This window comes from Vombatus ursinus, unplaced genomic scaffold (genome assembly GCF_900497805.2).
Source record: "Vombatus ursinus unplaced genomic scaffold, bare-nosed wombat genome assembly UNPS02014789.1, whole genome shotgun sequence".
In the NCBI taxonomy this organism is placed as follows: domain Eukaryota; kingdom Metazoa; phylum Chordata; class Mammalia; order Diprotodontia; family Vombatidae; genus Vombatus; species Vombatus ursinus.
Window position 1 is genome coordinate 12,652,443 of NW_020954567.1, and position 17,811 is coordinate 12,670,253.

Below are 17,811 nucleotides of genomic sequence, written 5' to 3' on the forward strand. Positions count from 1 at the left end.
ACACACACACACACACACACACACACACACACACACACACACACACACTCACAGACGGGCTGCCCTTCACAAAGGCTGGAGTTGGGGACACCTGGGAGCCGGCCGGTGCTCTGCTTCTCACCACCCTGCCTCCCAATTATCCCCGCCAAACTGGATACAGCCCCAACTCATCCTTGCCCAGACCCTCTCCCCTCTTCTCTTACTGATCTCTGGGCTTCCACGGTTACCATGGTAATTGCTGCCTCGGCCTGCACTGGGCAGCTGCGGAGAGATTACAGCTGGTAGGAAAGGGGGAGGAGGAGGTTCGGCGTCTTGCAGCCCGAGCAACGCAGGCACGCAGCGGGCAGGCCGAGAGCCAGGTTCCCTCCCTCCCTCTCTGCCTTCCGACCCGTTTCTAGGCCCTAACCTCTAGCCCTCCCCACATACGCTATCTGCCTTCTCCAGAAGGCCAGGATTTTAACATTAAAAACAATGCACACACTGGGTCCCAGCCTTCCCCAGGCTTAGCTTTTGCTCTCTGAGAGGAAGGGTTCCTGACAATGATTTATAAATACTGCAAGACACGAGAAGGGGACGCTAACTTGATCTTTTTGCTCCACGGGAATTCTGCCGTGATTTATCCTGTCACCATCGAGGAGTCATTTGTTAAACCCGGTCTTGTTGTCCAGGACCACCTTGGGCAATCTGTGACATGAATTCTAAGACACGATGCCTGACTTTTAGAGATTTAAAATCCCAAGCAACAGAAAACAACAGAAAAGAAACTACTGAGAAGCCTGTGAGAGTCGATGAAGTAGCAAGCCCCGAACTCTCAAATAAGTAAATGTTTCTAATCTATTCAGAGACTGGGGTTTTGAGGGTGGAATAAAATGATTGCTTCCCTACCGTTCCATCAAGTGAAGGCTTTTAGGAAGTAGGACTTTAGGATCCAGGATTTAGAGATGGAAGGGGCCCCAGAGGTCATCTACTCCAATCCATTGTGGGATTTAGAGTGAGGTCATCAAATTTCCAATTTTGCAAATGAGGAAAATGAGGTTCAAAGAAAAGGAAATAGCTTACCCCAAATCAGCTAGTGTATAATGGAACTGAGTGAGGAACCTAGATCTCTTGCTTTCAAACCCAGGCTCTTCCCCTCTACTGTACTCTTTCCATCCCAAAGGGAAGGGAGAGGAGAGAGTTTGGCAGAGCTAAGGGGGAACTATCCCCGGTGCAGAGAGTAGCAAGAAGAAAGGTACAGAATCAGAAGGAGGAGAACCTGTATATCCAGAAGGTTTGCCAGTTAACAATACCCAGATGCTTTTGTTTTACAAAAATTATAATAATAATACCTATTAGAGATTGCAGCAATGATGAGAGATCAAAGGCTAGGGTCACCTTCTGTTGATTATCCCCAATTGGTCCTGCCTACATCTTGTTTGTACATGGTTGTTTGCATGTTTTCTCCCCCATCAGCCTGGGGTCCTCGAGAGCAGGGATGGTCTTCTGCCTTTCTTTGTATCTCCAGCACTTTGAACAGTGCCTGGCACACAGCAGGCTCTTAACAAATGCTTGTTGACTGACCAACAATACTCTCCTTGCAATGTATTCTTGAAGAGCAAGGCCCACACCAACACATCTAGGAGTCAAACACACAGAGCTACGTTCTAGAGTACAGACTAAACCAGATTAAAATGCAAATGGGAAATACTTAACAAAATAAATAAAAATACAATAACACATAGAAAATATTAAAAAATTTTTAACTGAGTCATTATACAGTAACAAAGATCCTTAGGTATGGTTGAGGGGCCCCAATTTGATTTGAATTTGATACCACAGGAGTGATGTACAGTTAGTTGGTCAAGTAGGAGTCAGAAGACTTGGGTTTGATACTAGCTGTGTGTCTGGGAGCTCCAGTTTCCTCATCTGTAAAATGGGGATAACACCTGCATATCTAGCTCAGGTAGTTGTTTAAGGGTTAAATGCATGTCTGTTGTTATTATAGTCTGCACATTTATTTTAAAATGTGAGTGCTAGAAGCCAGCATCGCTGTACTGAGAACAAGTCAAAGAAGGTAGTTAAGAAGGAAATGGAGCACAAGATTAGTGAATGGAGAGTAAACCAGCACCCAGATATATGGTCCACAGGTAAAAGGGATCACCTTCTGGATAATCTCCATCTGGATGTTCTATGGGAATATTAAGCTCAGCATGTCTAAGACATAACTCATGATCTTCTCTCCCTGCCCCCCCAAAACTGATCCCTCCACCAACCTTTCCTGTTTTTGCTGTGTGCCATCATCTTTGGGGCCTAACTTCACATCCACATAGTCACGTTCAATTCTTCCCTCCTTCTTACCCTGCCAAATCTCGACAGTTCAACATCTCTACTAAGTCCATCCCTTTCTCCCCATTCCATGCAATGTCATTATCTGGACTATTATCTAGACAACAGTCTAGACTATCGTAATAACCTCCAAATCAATCTCCCTGTTTCCAGCCTCTCAGTGGTTTGGGCATTGTGAGCTCCTTGAGGGCAGGGGCCATCTTTGGCCTTCCTTGGTATCCCCAGCGCTTAACATAGGGCCTGGCCCACAGTAGGCGCTTAATAAATGCCCGCTAAGACTGCCTGGCGCTGCTCTCCAAACGAGCGCCCTCTGCAGAAGGCCCTGTGCGCTCACTCAGGGACCAGACCCAGAGGCCCTTTCTTTTCCCCGCCCCTACCAGAACCTCCCGGAACCCTTCTCGGGAGCGCGAGTTTCCTCTCGATGCTCTCTTGGCACCGGACCACTTCCGGCCGCTGGACAGAGACGAGCAGGAAGTGGCTCTGAGGGGTTTGGATTCTGCTGTCGAGGAGGCGGTGACGGCTGCGGCGGTGGCTGCGGGGCGGGTGCGTGGCTGGGTGAGTGAGGAACCCCGCGGGAGAGAGCGGGGAGCCGGGGGCCGGGGAGGCAGCCCGCCCGCGGGCAGCGCCCACAGGGTGGGTCCGGCGCTGGGCTGTCGGCGGGTGCGGGCACCCTCGTTCTTCTCCTGTCACCGCTCCCCAGCCGTCCCCTCCCCCTCCGCGGGCGGTCGGCGGGGTCTCCCCGGTCGGGGCCGGGGCGGTGCTCTGGTCTGCTGACAAGCCCCGGAGGAGACGCGCGGGCAGCGGGGGCACAGGCTCCCGGAAGGAGCGCGCTGGCTCTGCCCCCCGCCCCGGGTTCAGACCCCACACCTGCCGCCTCCCGGGTGACCTTGGGAGAGTCATTTCTCCAGTCGGGGCCTCATTCTCGAGCGCGAAACGAACAGGTGGAACTCCCGGGAACCTCCCGGCGTTAAGTCTAGGACCCGGAAGTTGTCTCCGGCGCTGGGGGGCCAGAGTGGCCCGTGGGAAGGCAGCGTAGCCCTGCGGGGTCCGAGGACCCGGCTTCAGATCCCGCCGGTGCTGCCCGTGTGACCTTGGGCGAGTCACCTAATAGTGCCCGGGCCTCGGCTTCCTCAGCCGCTAAGTGATGGGCATGGACCGGAACGCCTCCGCTGGCGCTCCCAGCCAGCGCCGATGCCCTTAGGACGCTGAGGCCCAGCGGAGCTCCCCGCCCGCGAGCCGGACAGACCCTTCTGTGCAGCCTACCTTCTCAGGCTTGTTCTCCATGATTCCCCTTCTCCCTGCCTGACGTCCCGTTAAACTGGCCTTGCCGGACCCCACTGAGGACGTTCCGTTTCCCCCCTCCCCGTCTTGGCACGAGCAGGATGGAATGCGCCCCCACTCCCCTCGGACCCCTCAGCTGTCTCCCAGCGAGGCCTTTCCTAACCCCTCAAACGCCCCTCCCCAAGATGCTAATGCCATTCTTCCCAAAAAATTACTTGGTATTTATTTTGTATATATTATTGTGCGTGTGTACAAATACACTTATGTGTGTGTGTATATATATATACACACATATATACACATATATAGTATATATATGTGTATATATACACATACACATAAATGTATGTGTACTCATGTTACTTATATATGTAGAAGGAGCTAGGTGGTGAAGTGGATGGAGTGCCAGGCCTGAAGTCAGGAAGCCCTGAGTTCAAATAAGGCCACAGACACTTAGAAACTGACTCTGAGCAAGCCACTTAACCTCTCTTTGCCTCAGTTTCCCCATATGTATAATGGGAATAATAAGAGTTAATAACAGTGACCATAATAATAGCACCTCCCTCCTAGGGTTGTTGTGAATATCAAATAAGATAATAATGGTAAGGCCTGGCCCATAGTAAATACTATATAAATGTTAGCTACTATTGAGTATATTTGTACTCACATATATCACATAAAATATAGAGAGAGACAGCCTAACATAATGGATAGAGAACAGGTTTCATAACCAGGAATACCTGGACTCAAGTAACACCTCAGACTTTGGACAAATCGCATAACCTCTCAGTGTTCTAGGCAACTCTTTAAGACTAGAAGTCAAGAGAAAACTCTAGCCTACATTGATAGAGGGAGGTTCTTCACTTGAGAGTTTTCCTATACCAAAAAATTCACAGGTCCAGTCCCTGGCCTTTTACCTGTAACTTTTGTCTACCCCCATAGAATGTTAAGTTCCTTGAGGCTACTTTTTTTTGGTTTGGTGTCCTCATCAATTAGCACATAGCGCTAGCTCTTAATAAATGCTTCTTCATTTATGGAACATATAAGAAAAAGGTTTTTTTGTTTTTGCTTTTTTTTTTTTGTTTTTTTTTTTTATTTTGTTTTGCTTGTCCTTCAGACCTGGACCTCAGGAGCAAAAGGGCTGTGTGTGTGTGTGTGTGTGTGTGTGTGTGTGAGATGTATTTAAAGTCAAAATTTTCTTTGGATTCTATTCACAATAATGCATATTAAGAGCCTTCAGATCAAATGTTGAACAAGGAAGGCCTTTTCTGTTCAGCCTCCCATTCTAAATAAGACTAAGTTCCAGGCAGTGCCATATACTGTGTGAATGCTCACTAAATTAAGTGACAGTGGTGTGAAAATTAAAGAAAGGCAAGATTACTCTGGTAGCCTAGCTATCACCTTATTTTCCTTTAAGATAATGAAATAATGGATTGTCCTGTTTATCCAGGGTTCTAGTTGGTAGTTATATTTTAGTTAAAGTCAATTATTTTTTAACCTACAGAAACAAGTATCAAACTTTTGAATTATAGAATACTGCAGTTCTTAAAATTCATCTTCCATGAACCTAGAAAATGGATGAATTTATTTTTTAGAACTAATGTTGGTAATAAGAATGGTGACAACTTTCTTTAAGGTTGATGCTTTTCTGTTTTTTTAGATTGAGCTTTAAAATTTGGAGAGAAGGATTCTCTTCATGGTGCATGGACGGAAAGCCAATGCGCAGGTAGGCATTTAAAAAGATATGATTTTGATGGTTAAATTCCAGCAACTGATGATCTAAGATTTTCTAGAAAATCTGGGCAGTTAAAATATTCTTTAACAAGATTTATTTATGCAAAAATGAGTTTTCCTTTTTCAAAAACAAACTAATAATATTAGGAAATCAAGTGTTTGTAGAATAAGATTATAATAACACATTTTTGGTCCATATTTGTGATCTTGTCTACATAGGGAACTCTTGATATGGAAACTCCTTCTACCATTACAGATCAGCAAATTGTTTTTAACTTACAATCTTAGAATGTTTGATGGTAGTAACCCAGGTCTATTTTTAATTCTTATATAATCCTGAACTATGTTTTGAATGTAGCATTTTAACTATTTATCTTAATTTTGCATAGTAAAGATTTCTTTTTATTTTTAAGTTATTGGAACATTTTTGTGGTATATAATCAGTAACTATATTGCATTATTGTATAGGGTTAGAAAAGACTTAAATTCCCAAAAGAAAGTTGTTGTTGTTGTTGTTGTTGTTGTTGTTGTTGTTGTTTCCTTATTGTAACTGATGACTATCATTCATTCTGTGTTATGGAATGTACATCTAGCCTGATTCTGGTTTTGTTAGCTCCTAATTTTGGGGAATATGCTAATAAATTAAACAAGTTACTAAGAAGATCTGCATTGCAGATCAGAGTATTCAAGGTCTGAGAAAGGTGTTAGACATGATAACTTGAGTTATTGGAAAAGAAAACAGTCTGAAAAAGAAGCCAGCAGCTTGAAACCTCTTGGAATCTAGTACAGGGCCCAGCTAGGTGGTGTGCTAGATAGAGCACCAGCCTTGCAGTCAGGAGGAGCTGAGTTCTGTTCCAGCTTCATACACATAACACTTACTGGCTATGTGACTCTGGGCAAGTCACTTAACCCCAATTGCCTCACCAAAAAAAAAAAAAGAAAGAATCTAGTACAATTTTCCCCCTTTCTTCCTTTCTCCAATTGTCATTCCTCTCAAATAACATTGGAATCCTTATTGAAACTCAGTCAGCAGTAAATGACCATAGTAATCTAGCTTTTGAAGAACCCAAATACCCCAGCTTTTGGGACAAGAACTCACCATTTGACAAAAGCTGCTGGGAAAACTGGAAAACCGTATGGAAGAAACTAGGCATAGAGTATAGACCAACGTCTTAGACCAAGATAAGATCAGAATGGGTACATGATTTAAATATAAAGGGTAATGCCACAATGCTTAAATCTGTCAAATAAATAAATCTGTCAAATAAATGAATATCTGCCAAATAAATAAACGCTTAAATCTGTCAAATAAATAAATGCTTAAATCTGTCAAATCTATGGAAAAGGGAAGAATTTATGACCAAATAAGAGATAGAGAGTATTACTAGATGTAAAATGGACGATTTTGATTATTTTAAATTAAAAAGGTTTTTCACAAACCAATGCAACCAAGAGTAGAAGGAAAGCAGAAAGCTGGGAAACAGTTTTTACAGGAAGTATCTCTGACAAAGGCCTTATTTCCCAAATATATAGAGAACTGAGTCAGATTTATAAATACAAGTCATTCGCCAATTGGTAAATGGTCAAAGGATATGAACAGGCAGTTTTCAGGCAAAGAAATCAAAGCTATTTATAGTCATATGAAAAAATGTTCTAAATCACTTGTTGATTAGAGAATTGCAAATTAAAACAACTCTGAGGTGTCACCTCACATCTATCAGATTAGCTAATATGACAGAAAAGGAAAATAGTAAGTGTTGGGCATGTGGGAAAATTGGAACACCAAGGCACTGTTGGTGGAGTTGTGAACTGATTCTGGAGAGCAATTTGGAGCTATGCCCAAAGGGCTATAAAACTACACATACCTTTTAACCCAGCAATACCACTTTTAGGTCTGTATACCAAAGAGAGAAAAGGGCGGGAGCGGGGGATGAGGTGCTATTTGTACAAAAATATTTATAGCAGCTCTTTTTGTAGTGGCAAAAAATTGGAAATTGAGAGGATGCCCATCATTTGGGAAATGGCTGAACAAGTTGTGGTATATTATTATAATGGAATATTACTATGCTAGAAGAAATGACGAGCAGGCTGGAAAGATTTATATGAACTGGTACAAAGTGAAGTGAGCATAACAGGAGAACACTGTAGACAGTAACAGTGATACTGTACAATAATCAACTGTGAATAACTAAACTATTCTCAGCAATATAGTGATCCAAGACAATTTCAAAAGACTGCTGATAGCTATCTTCCTCCTGAAAAAGAACTGATGGAGTTGGAATATAGATCAAAACATACTATTGTTCACTTTCTGTATTTTTTTTCCTTTGGGTCTGCTTTCACAGCATGACTAATATTATTAAAAAGAAAGAAAGAGACTGAGTCAATACAGTTGTTATTTTTCATATAGCAGAAACCTAAAACAAATCTTTATTCCTAAATTATCTTCTTACTTGATATTTCATGTAAGTGTGTTCTAGACATTTGTTAACTTCAAATCATAAATTTTCTGTCAGACCATTTTAAGAGAAGAAACATTTCATAGTTTTGGTTATGATTTACACCTGGTTCCAGGAATGAAAACCAGGATGTATTGGCTGTTTGCATCTATAGTATTAATTGATTGAGCAACCTTAGGTTGCTCTGCCTCAGTTTGTCCCCACTAGGTCGGCTCACTGGGGTGTTAGGATTTAATGAATCCTTTTGAAATGTATAGATGAAAAGGTGCTATAGATGTGACAAGTGCTGTTATCTTATTTTTATCTTGTCCTGTGATAGAAATGATGTTTGTGACATCAGAGTACATGGAGAAATAAACAACACAATTATAGAATGCTTCATCACTTCAGCTTTTAACTTGATTGCAAAGATTGAGATCTTTGCTGCCAGAACTCCCATCTCTTATATAACTCATAAAATAAGGGTTTATTATTTATTTCACATAAAAGGAGGTACAGATTGTGGGGTTTATTAATCATTTCTGAATGCAATATGTCCTCATTAACCTCTCATTTCAATTTCTCATTAATTTTTTTATTGTATTGAATATCAAAGCCATCAGCAAATTATCTACAATAATGAAGGGAATTTTAGGACAGATGACAATTAATAGCTCTTTCCTTGTCGTTACCACTGAGCCAGAGACACTCTTGTCTGCTGCTCAGCACTTTGACTGTTAATTTGCATTTTGGTGTTATTCATGAAAAGTACTAATCTTTCTCTGTACTTAGGATTAGGTTCTTAGTTAACTAAGCTATAACCAGAGAGAGGTGTTTTTTTTTGTTTGTTTGTTTGTTTTGCTTTTTGGTGAGGCAGCTGGGGTTAAGTGACTTGCCCAGGGTCACACAGCTACTAAGTGTCATGTGTCTGAGGCCAGATTTGAACTTAGGTCCTCTGGACCCCAAGGCCAGAGCTCTGTCCACTGTGCCACCTAGCTGCCCCTCAGAGAGAGTTTTTACTGTACATTCTCAATGACAATGTAGTAAGGTAAGATACTGCAGTGAAGATTTCAGAAGTAGAATATTGTGGAAAGAGTATAGGGTTGGAGTTAGAGGCCTGAGTTCACATATCATCTTTGCTACTTACTATTTGTGTTACTGTAGACAAGTTACTTTTTGAGGCCTCAGTTTCCTTGTCTATAAAATAAAGGAGTTACATTAGTGGATAAGGTCCCTTCCGGATCTGAAAACAATCCTTGATCCCTTGATGAATCACTTGAACATTAGACTATCCTCTATTCTATAATCCCTTTTCTTTTGTCCTTATTTTGATCTTGCCTTGTCAAAATCCAACTTTGAATTATTCCCACCATCCACCTTCTTCATTCCTACTCACATGCTGCTGGACAGAACTAGAAGAAGTCATGAAACTGCTGACTAGGGCCACCACAAATTTATGCTGACTAATCTCAACTATCCCTTCACTGCAGTAGTACAGTCCTGCCACTCCTTAATTTGTTCCCTATCCATTCTTTCCAACAGCTATTTCAGACCTTCTCTTCTCTCCCCAAGCCTCCCTCGCCACTCCTCCCTACTCTCTTGCCTCTACACCAAAAAAAGTAGAAGCCATTTGCCAAAATCAGGCTATTCACAAACAGCTCCCTCTTTTCCCTTCCTTCTGATCCCATATCTCTTTGACATCACCTTCCATTGTTTTCTCCTAGTCTCTGATGATTTGGTAGCCTTTCTGTGTACCAGGCCAACTAAACTGCATATACCCTTGATACCATGCTCTCTTCTCTAGCAAATTGTCCCAACCATCACCCACACTCTTTTTAATCTTCAGTATCTCTCCATCTATTGGCTGCTTCCCTTTTTACAAACATAGTCAAGTCTTCCCCTTAACTTTCTTCATTCTGACTTCTGACCTTATCATTCAGCTCAAACTGCTCTCTTCAGAGTTATTAACACTCTTCTAACTGTTCAATCTAATGATCCTTTTTGACATCTGCTGCATTTGACACTGTTGACCACCCTCTCCTTCTAGTTATTCTTCCTCTTCCTTGCTTTTTGTGGCACTGAACTCTCTTGATTCCCCTCCTGTCTGTCTGCCTCTTCCCTCTCAGTCGCATACTTTATCTATCACACCCCTAAATGAGTGTCCCCCAAGACATTGTCCTTAACCCTTTTTCCATTACTCTCTATCTGCTTTCACTTGGTGATATTATCAATTCCTCCAGGTTCAATGATCATCTCCATGCAGATGACTCCTAACTCTGTATGTCTAGCTCTACTCTCTCCTGGTTCTGTCAGCTTTCTATTGGATATTTCAGACTGGATGTCTCATAGTCAACGTATCCAAAACAGAATTCATTATCTTTTCCCCAAAACACTTGTCTCTAATAAACTTCTCCCTTACTGGAGGGCACCACTGTCCTTCTAGTCACCCAAGTTCACAATCTCAGAGTCATTCTCTACTCCTGACTCTTTATCTCTCATATCTAATTAGTTACCGATCTCCACAATGCCATATATATAAAATTTTGTTTTCTTAAAGTTTGAGTGACATGGAAAAATTAACCTTTTATTAATTCCCTATACAGAATCACCTGTAATTAAAAGAAACTAAATTAATTGTATAGAATTGAATTTTCACCCAGTTTGATTTTTTAAAAACCTGTTTCAATGATTGAATCCAAAATAAGGACTCAGCACCTACTGTCAAATTTGACAGTGTGGTATAGTCGAAAGATAGAGTGTTGTATTTGGAATCAGAGGACCTGGGTTCAAATCTTGGCTAGTACCTATGTGACTAAGGGCAAAATCATTTAAACTCTCTGAGCCTCAATTTCCTCACTTGTAAAATAAGGGTGTTGTATTAAGTCTCTTCCAGCTCAAAATCTATGATCTTGTGATTTCCAATGTCTAACTATAGCTCATTTCATGAAGCAATTCTCAATATAAATTATAGTACTGATTCCATATCCAGTGCCTCTTAACTTGCTTTGCAGGATTTTCAAGTCCATTTTCGCTTTTTTGCTTAATTTACAGTTCTATATGTTTCCGTAAATGTATTTCTGCATTTGATCATTTATAGTTGCATTTTGAATCCTTACTTCCATTTTGCTTTTGTGTTCTCTTTAGTTTTAAATCTGTTAACTTTTTAAAGCCGGCAACTTAAAGCCTAGAACTCCAAAGATAGGAAACTATCAATGAGCCCCTAGGAAAACTGTATGTTGTCTTGCTGTAGGTTATTTGGTATAAACGAGACAACTTTTTTAATCCAATGTACTCATTTTAAATCACTGTTTTTCCTTTAAAACATTAAGCTAAACATAAAAATAATCCTAAATTACTTGCATTGGTACAATGGTGAGTCAGTACCTAAGGCTAATTTAAGCATATCTTTAGTATTGGAGTTGGTTTTTTTTTTTTCCAGAAACATTAAAAAAAAAGGTTACCATCTTTATAGAGCAAAAATTGAGTAGAGCATATTTGACCTACTAATGAGATTATATGTGAATGCATATATATCATGGAGAAATAATGTCTATGGAAAATGAAATTTTACATTACTGATTTTATAATATATATTTTAGTATTATTTTATTAGAAAATTATTACTTTATTTTAAAATTATTTTTAAACAGTTTTCCATGTGCTAAAGTGTTATTGCATTTTGGAGCAGAATAGTTTAGGAATAGTAGAAAGAACCTATGAGTTAAATTGACATTCATTATATGATGATGAGAAAAGAAGTACTTTATGTAATAAAGTTTATATAGATACCCTTTACATTTATTTCATAAAATAAGGTGTTTCTATGCTCTGGGAAGGCCATATTTGAGGAGTGTGAGGGAAGGGGGTATGTTGTTCGATACCAAAAAAAGATATTTCACATTGTGATCTCCTCGAGGGCAAGAAATTTTTTTTTTGTCTTTGTGTTCCTGGCATCTAACGCAGTGTCTGCCACATTGTAAATGCTCTTTGAGGTTAATTATAACTATTCTTTCTATCTAGAGTATGGAAAGCGTTTTGAGAGTTGAAAAGAATTTTTTCCTATGCCTGGTACAGAACAAGTACTTAATAAATGTGTTGAAGGGGGAGAGTTAGGTGGCGCAGTGGATAGAGCACCGGCCCTGAAGTCAGGAGGACCTGAGTTCAAATCCAGCCTCAGACCAAATACTTGACACTTACTAGCTGTGTGACCCTGGGCAAGTCACTTAACCCCAATTGCCTAAAAATTAAATAAATAAATAAATGTGTTGAGGGAATGCGTGCTATGGCAGAAATTTTGAATATCAGTCCTTTTGAAAAGGGAGCAGCAAGATTGTCTTGCCAACATTTTGTTAATTTCATCCTCTCCCTGCTCCCCCACCTCCTGCCAAAAAAATAATTTTTTGCCTGATCTCTTTTATTTGGTGGCCAAGTAGAAGGAAAGATAAACAATATCAGCAAATACAATACAAAGAGGAGTAGAGGGGAAATTGTAGGATCTATCATAGTTCCAGTTACACTAACTTCCCAGATTTTCTCCTCTGACCCCTAGTTTAACAAACGCTAGTCCACATTATACCTTTACTAAAAATACTTTGGGACATGTGGAAAGAACACCGGATTTAACATCAGAATTGATTTCTGACTGGTATGTCGTGCTGAGCTTTGGTTTCTTCATGTGTAAAATTGGTATAATAGACCTACTTTACCTGTCAGTGTTGTAAAGATCAAATGAGATAATATATGGGGAAATTGCTTTGTAAGCTAAAGCAATATACAACTCATGTACTTTATTTTTTCTTGCTATTGTGGGGGATTTTTTGGTCTTTAAAAAAACTTCATACTTTGTAGACCCCAAGGAGATATGTTTTGGCCAATTACATCACAAGTGAAAACTTACAAGCTGTCTTAATTTTTGTAATAATAGATTTTGTGTATCTTTCAGACCGAGCCTAGAAGTGTTAACGTGTTAGTAATATTTGATTAATTCAGAGAGCTGTTGTGGTTTATTTGAGTGAGGGCCACATAACTTCATGTTCATAGCAGGCTAAAGTTTTGTACTGGCAGCTAAGTGGTGCAGTGGATAGGGTGGCAGATGTAGAGTCAGGAGGATTCATTTTCCTGACTTCAAATCTGGCTTGACATTTATTAGCTGTGTGACCCAGGGCAAGTCACTTAACCCTGTTTGCCTCAGTTTCTTCATCTGTAAAATGACTTGGCGAAGGAAATGGGAAACTGCTGAAGTATTTTTGCCAAGAAAACCCCAAATGGTGTCACAAAGATTCCGACACAACTGAACAAAAGTTTTGTGACTTAGAAACAAAATATAGCTTTATTAATTCAAGACACAGAAATAAACCCTCATCATTTAACGTACTGCCATCTTGGAGTTTCAGAATTAGAAGGAATTCAGATGACATCTTTGTCAAACCTCTCATTTTCTAGATGAAGAAACTGAGCTCAGAACAAAATAAGTGATTTTCCCAAGGTCATATCTGATTAGTAGAACCAGGACTAGAACTCATGCCTTCCAGTTTGTAGTCTGAAATTTTTCCTTTTCTATCATACTACCTGGTCAGTTTTGTTCTGTGTGGTATTATATGTTATCTCAGCCCCAGAATATCAATCTTTAAGTTAGAGTAGGATGAGCTGCCCTTTTGCTGCTATTATCCTAAGTTCTACTAGTTCACAAATATTTATAGTGTTAGTAGTGACCTTTTAGCTTATATAAAGTACTTCATATATATATGTACTGTCAGTCCTTCACTTTCATGGGAGTAGCATTCCTAGAAAATAACAAAAGTAAATAATGCAAATGTTGATACATTGAACCTATGGGAAATAGGGGGTTAAATTTCTGTAGCCACCAGAAACTACAGTTATTTCTTCCATATCATGACTTTGCCTATCATGGTTTCTATATATCACAGCTCGGCATAAGAAATTAAATGAGAATTTTGGGAGAGTTTTACAGAAGACCTGACTACACAGAACAAATTTAGAAACTCAGAAATGCATTAAATATATGTATAGTATTTTTACTTAACATTGACCTACATTTGCCTGTGACCAAATATTTAACCCAGATTTTACAATAAGGTACTGTAAACACGCCATAAAAGAAAAAATTCAGACTAGTCTAGTATAAAGGGAAGGCCAAAAATTTTATGTGAATTTTCCAGATCGTGGGGATACCATGCTCCTAATCCCTGCCATGTAAAAGGCATGACTATATAGTCTTTTGCTAGAGATTGCTGAAAATACACTTTTCTGCATAGAGTTCTTTCTAACAAAACATTAATTGTGATAACATGGAATTTTCCTAACACAGTAACCATGAAATAACCCATAAAATGCAGAGAAAAGGAGAAATAATGCTGGACTGTATGGAGAGGGATAGCAATGTCAGAAGAATCCCCAAGGTAGAAATGGGAAAGGGAAAATCTGCCATCTCTAATCTCCTCCAGCTCTATGATGAGTCCTGGGCCCTTCCAAACTCAGAACTCCCACCAAGGGTGGCTCAACTTGTCCTGGCCTAGTGGCTTGGGCATCAGGGGAGGCCGACGCTTGCTCAGCTACGTAAGCACCAATGGGGACCACCATCTCTTTTATCTACAAATTTACTCGCTTTTCCATTTTTTCAATTCCTTCATCTGCTCTTGAGAGGTTACTGTAACACTTTTCTGGAGCAGATTCACAAACACTTTTATGAATAATTTCCTTCTTTTTGCAGATATAAACTTGTCGCATTGTACCTATTTTTTTTCTCTACTGCACATAGCTGGGAATGTGCATGGGTGCCATCTCACAAGTGAAAATGAAGTTATTAATAAAATCATGCAAATGCTTGAAGTCTCGAAAGTTAGGTGCAAATGTTGAACATTGAGTAATACCATTATCAGTCAAACCCCCAACAATTGTATGGTTAATACTTTTGAATTGCCCAATTTGCCTAAGATTAATTACACATATGTTTTAGATTTTCTTAGAGAAAGTACAAAAGGTAATCTAAAGGAAACAAGAGTGAGAGCAAGGAAAACCGCCCTCTGCTACTGCACAAGTTACATACATGAAACAGCAAGAAGGAATTTTAATAGAATCACAGAATGTTAGGGCTAGAAGATACCTTCAAGATTATCTAGTCCAGTCCCTTCATTTTCAAGATGAGGAAACTGAGATCCAGGAAGGTAAATGATTTACTCAAAGTCACAAACTAGTTAGAGTGAAGACTAGTATACAGGTCTCTTGAATCCCAAGTCCAATGTTTATTTTACAATACCACACTGTTTAGCCTACTCTAAAATCTATTCCAGAAAATGTTGGGTTATTTTAAATGCTTAAAAAGTGGTTTTCATTAATAAGACTAAATATTACGTTTACAGTTTTACATATACTATTAGTCTCTATTTCATAATGAAATAATAAACTTCCAGTTATCACAGAATCTGTATCTTTGGGATCAGAAGTTCAACACACTAAGTACCTGCTGTGTTTAAGGAATTGAGTTAGGGGTTCAGATTTTACTGTACTACCTTTTCCTTAAGATTCCCAAAGCAAGTATTTTCCTGTATTTTAAATGGCTCTGCTTTTATTGCTTGTTTGGTGCCAGTAAAAATTTTTACTTTATTTCCTTATTATAGCCAATTTCAATTCATTTACCAATTTTTACCAATTTCAGACAGAAACTGTACTCTACTAAACAGATAACATAGGACTGCCTTAACAATGTAGAATGTAAAACTGAGCAGGAGAATATGATCTAAGCAATTTTTTAGGGAGATTATTCTGACGGCAATGTGCAGGATGGACTGAAGACAGAATTAACTGGAAGAAGGCAGACAATAGAATCTCAGAGTTGGAAGGGAACTCAGAGGCTCATCTAATTCACTCAAACCTGAATTAGAATGTACCTTACATCATATCTAACAGGTGATTATCTAGGGTTTCTTGAAGACCTTTAACCACTACCTTTTCAAGTAGTCCTTTCTCTTTTGGTTAGTGCTAATACTTAGGAGGTTTTATCTAACAACATATTAATATGCTTTTTTGCAATTTCTGTTCATTGGTCCTAGTTCTGTCCTCTGGAACCAGTTAATAATAATAGCAATAATAATGACTGCCTTTATAGGTTATTGCAAAGACTTGGATTCAGTTCTGCATTTGTGTCTTAGTTATATACTATAAATACATAAAATAGGCCCAAGTGTAGAGAAAAAACACCACCAAACAATAATGTCAAGAACAATTGATATAAAATGTGACATTTTTCAGAGGTGGTTCTGCCTAGCTTTAAATCATCATCTCTTCTAAATGGAATTACACACGGCTTACAAATTAAAGGAGTCAAACCAAAATGTCTTATTGATCATTTGATGTATGTGGATAATGTAAAACTCTGTACCTCCACGGAAAAACATATTAAATACCTCCATTCCTCAGTAAAGTATGTAGTAAGGTCCATTGTTAAGAAGTGGAAAGAGGGCTGCAAGAAGAGAAGATTCAGAACGTGCACTGTTGGAATGTGCTAAAGAGTCAGGGAAGAATAAAAGGATTGCTGTGTAACAGTGGGGCTCAATTTGTATTAGATACCATAAATGTGTAATACATCTGGTATGAATAGTTGTGTGATTTTTTATTCACTACTGCTTAGTAGCTTGAGTAGAATCCAAGAGTAGATGAAGGAGTGGGGTGCGATAGGGAAAAGGATATGGATAGCCCATAGTTGGGCTTTTGCAAGATATGGGCATAGGATAAGGGGCCACGGGATTCAAGAATGCAAGGTAATATGTAGTTATATTCGTCTCTTATAAGATTAAAACTAAACAGGAAGAAAAGTCCGGAGCTGGAGAGGGCCTGGAAGAACACTGAAAAGAGGAGTGATTATAGAGACACACACATACACCACACTTTATGGCACTAAATCTTTTACATTTTCAAATTATATGTAAATTAAGATTAGCATGAAACCTTTTTTATTTCAAACATTTAAGTCTCTATTAGCATGGAACATGTCAAAGCTGCTTTTCTTCACTTTTAAGTTATACAGTATAAGAAAGCCTAGCTGTAGCACTGATAGCAATGTGATTAAAAGCTTACTTGCTTGTTTATGTGGGTAAGTAAAATTATTCTTTAACAGCTTTGTTATTTTTCAACCATGACATTTCCAAGTATAAGCAACTATTTCTACCAGGTCACAAGAATTATATGCAGTTTAAACCCCTGTTTAGCTTTAAATACAGAAATATATGTGTTCAAAATGACTAAAAAGGACCCAACTTGGACATTTCTAACATTAAAATCACTTTAAGGTAGGAATAAGTTTTTCATTCTATGTGAGGCTTATGCAAGCCTTTCTATATAATCTACATAAAAGTTGTGCCTGGTGGGCTTCATGCCTTCCTCTTAAGATGCAATGAGATATAGTGGGAAGTATGCTGGACTTATAGTCAAGATACCCCTGAGTTCAAATATTGGTTCAGACTCTTAATAGCTTTCTAACCATAGGCAGGTCAATTAACCTCTCTAAGGCTCAGTTGTTTGTTGTTGGGTTTTGGTTTTTTTTTTGGTTGTTTTTGTTTGTTGGGTTTTTTTTATAATATAAAATAAGGATAATACATTAATAATGATGGATATTTACGTAATGTTTTAAGGTTATTTGAGCCTTATGATATCCCATTGAAACAGGTACAATAGATAATATTCCCATTTTACAGATAAGGAAATTGATTCTCAAAGAGGTTAAATGACTTGCCCATGGTCATACACTTAGTTCAGGTGACAAGGTTCGAATTAAGAATTTCTAATTCTAAATCTAACCGTCTACTGTACATTATTCCCTCTCCTACCTGTTTCACGGATTACTTGTAAGACATTTTTGTTTTGTATTTTATTTAGTATGTGCATTTATTATCTCTCCTTTCCATTTTCTCCCCCATGAACAATAAAAAATAAAACCCTCATACCAAATAAACATAGTTCAGCCAAAAGATTCTCTTATTGGCCATGTCCAAAAATGTTTCATTTTGCATTTTAAGAG

General features: G+C 39.1%; 1 protein-coding gene across 1 annotated transcript in view; it reads left to right on the plus strand.

The window, feature by feature from the left end:
• Positions 1 to 2,786: 2,786 nt before the first annotated feature.
• KLHL20 (kelch like family member 20) overlaps positions 2,787 to 17,811 on the plus strand; it is a 58,951-nt gene continuing 43,926 nt past the window's right edge. The window contains exons 1-2 of the mRNA XM_027868557.1: positions 2,787 to 2,880; positions 5,267 to 5,332. Coding sequence (XP_027724358.1) covers positions 5,310 to 5,332 — 23 coding nt within the window. The 5' untranslated portion in view covers positions 2,787 to 2,880; positions 5,267 to 5,309. The remainder of the gene's footprint in view (positions 2,881 to 5,266; positions 5,333 to 17,811) is intronic.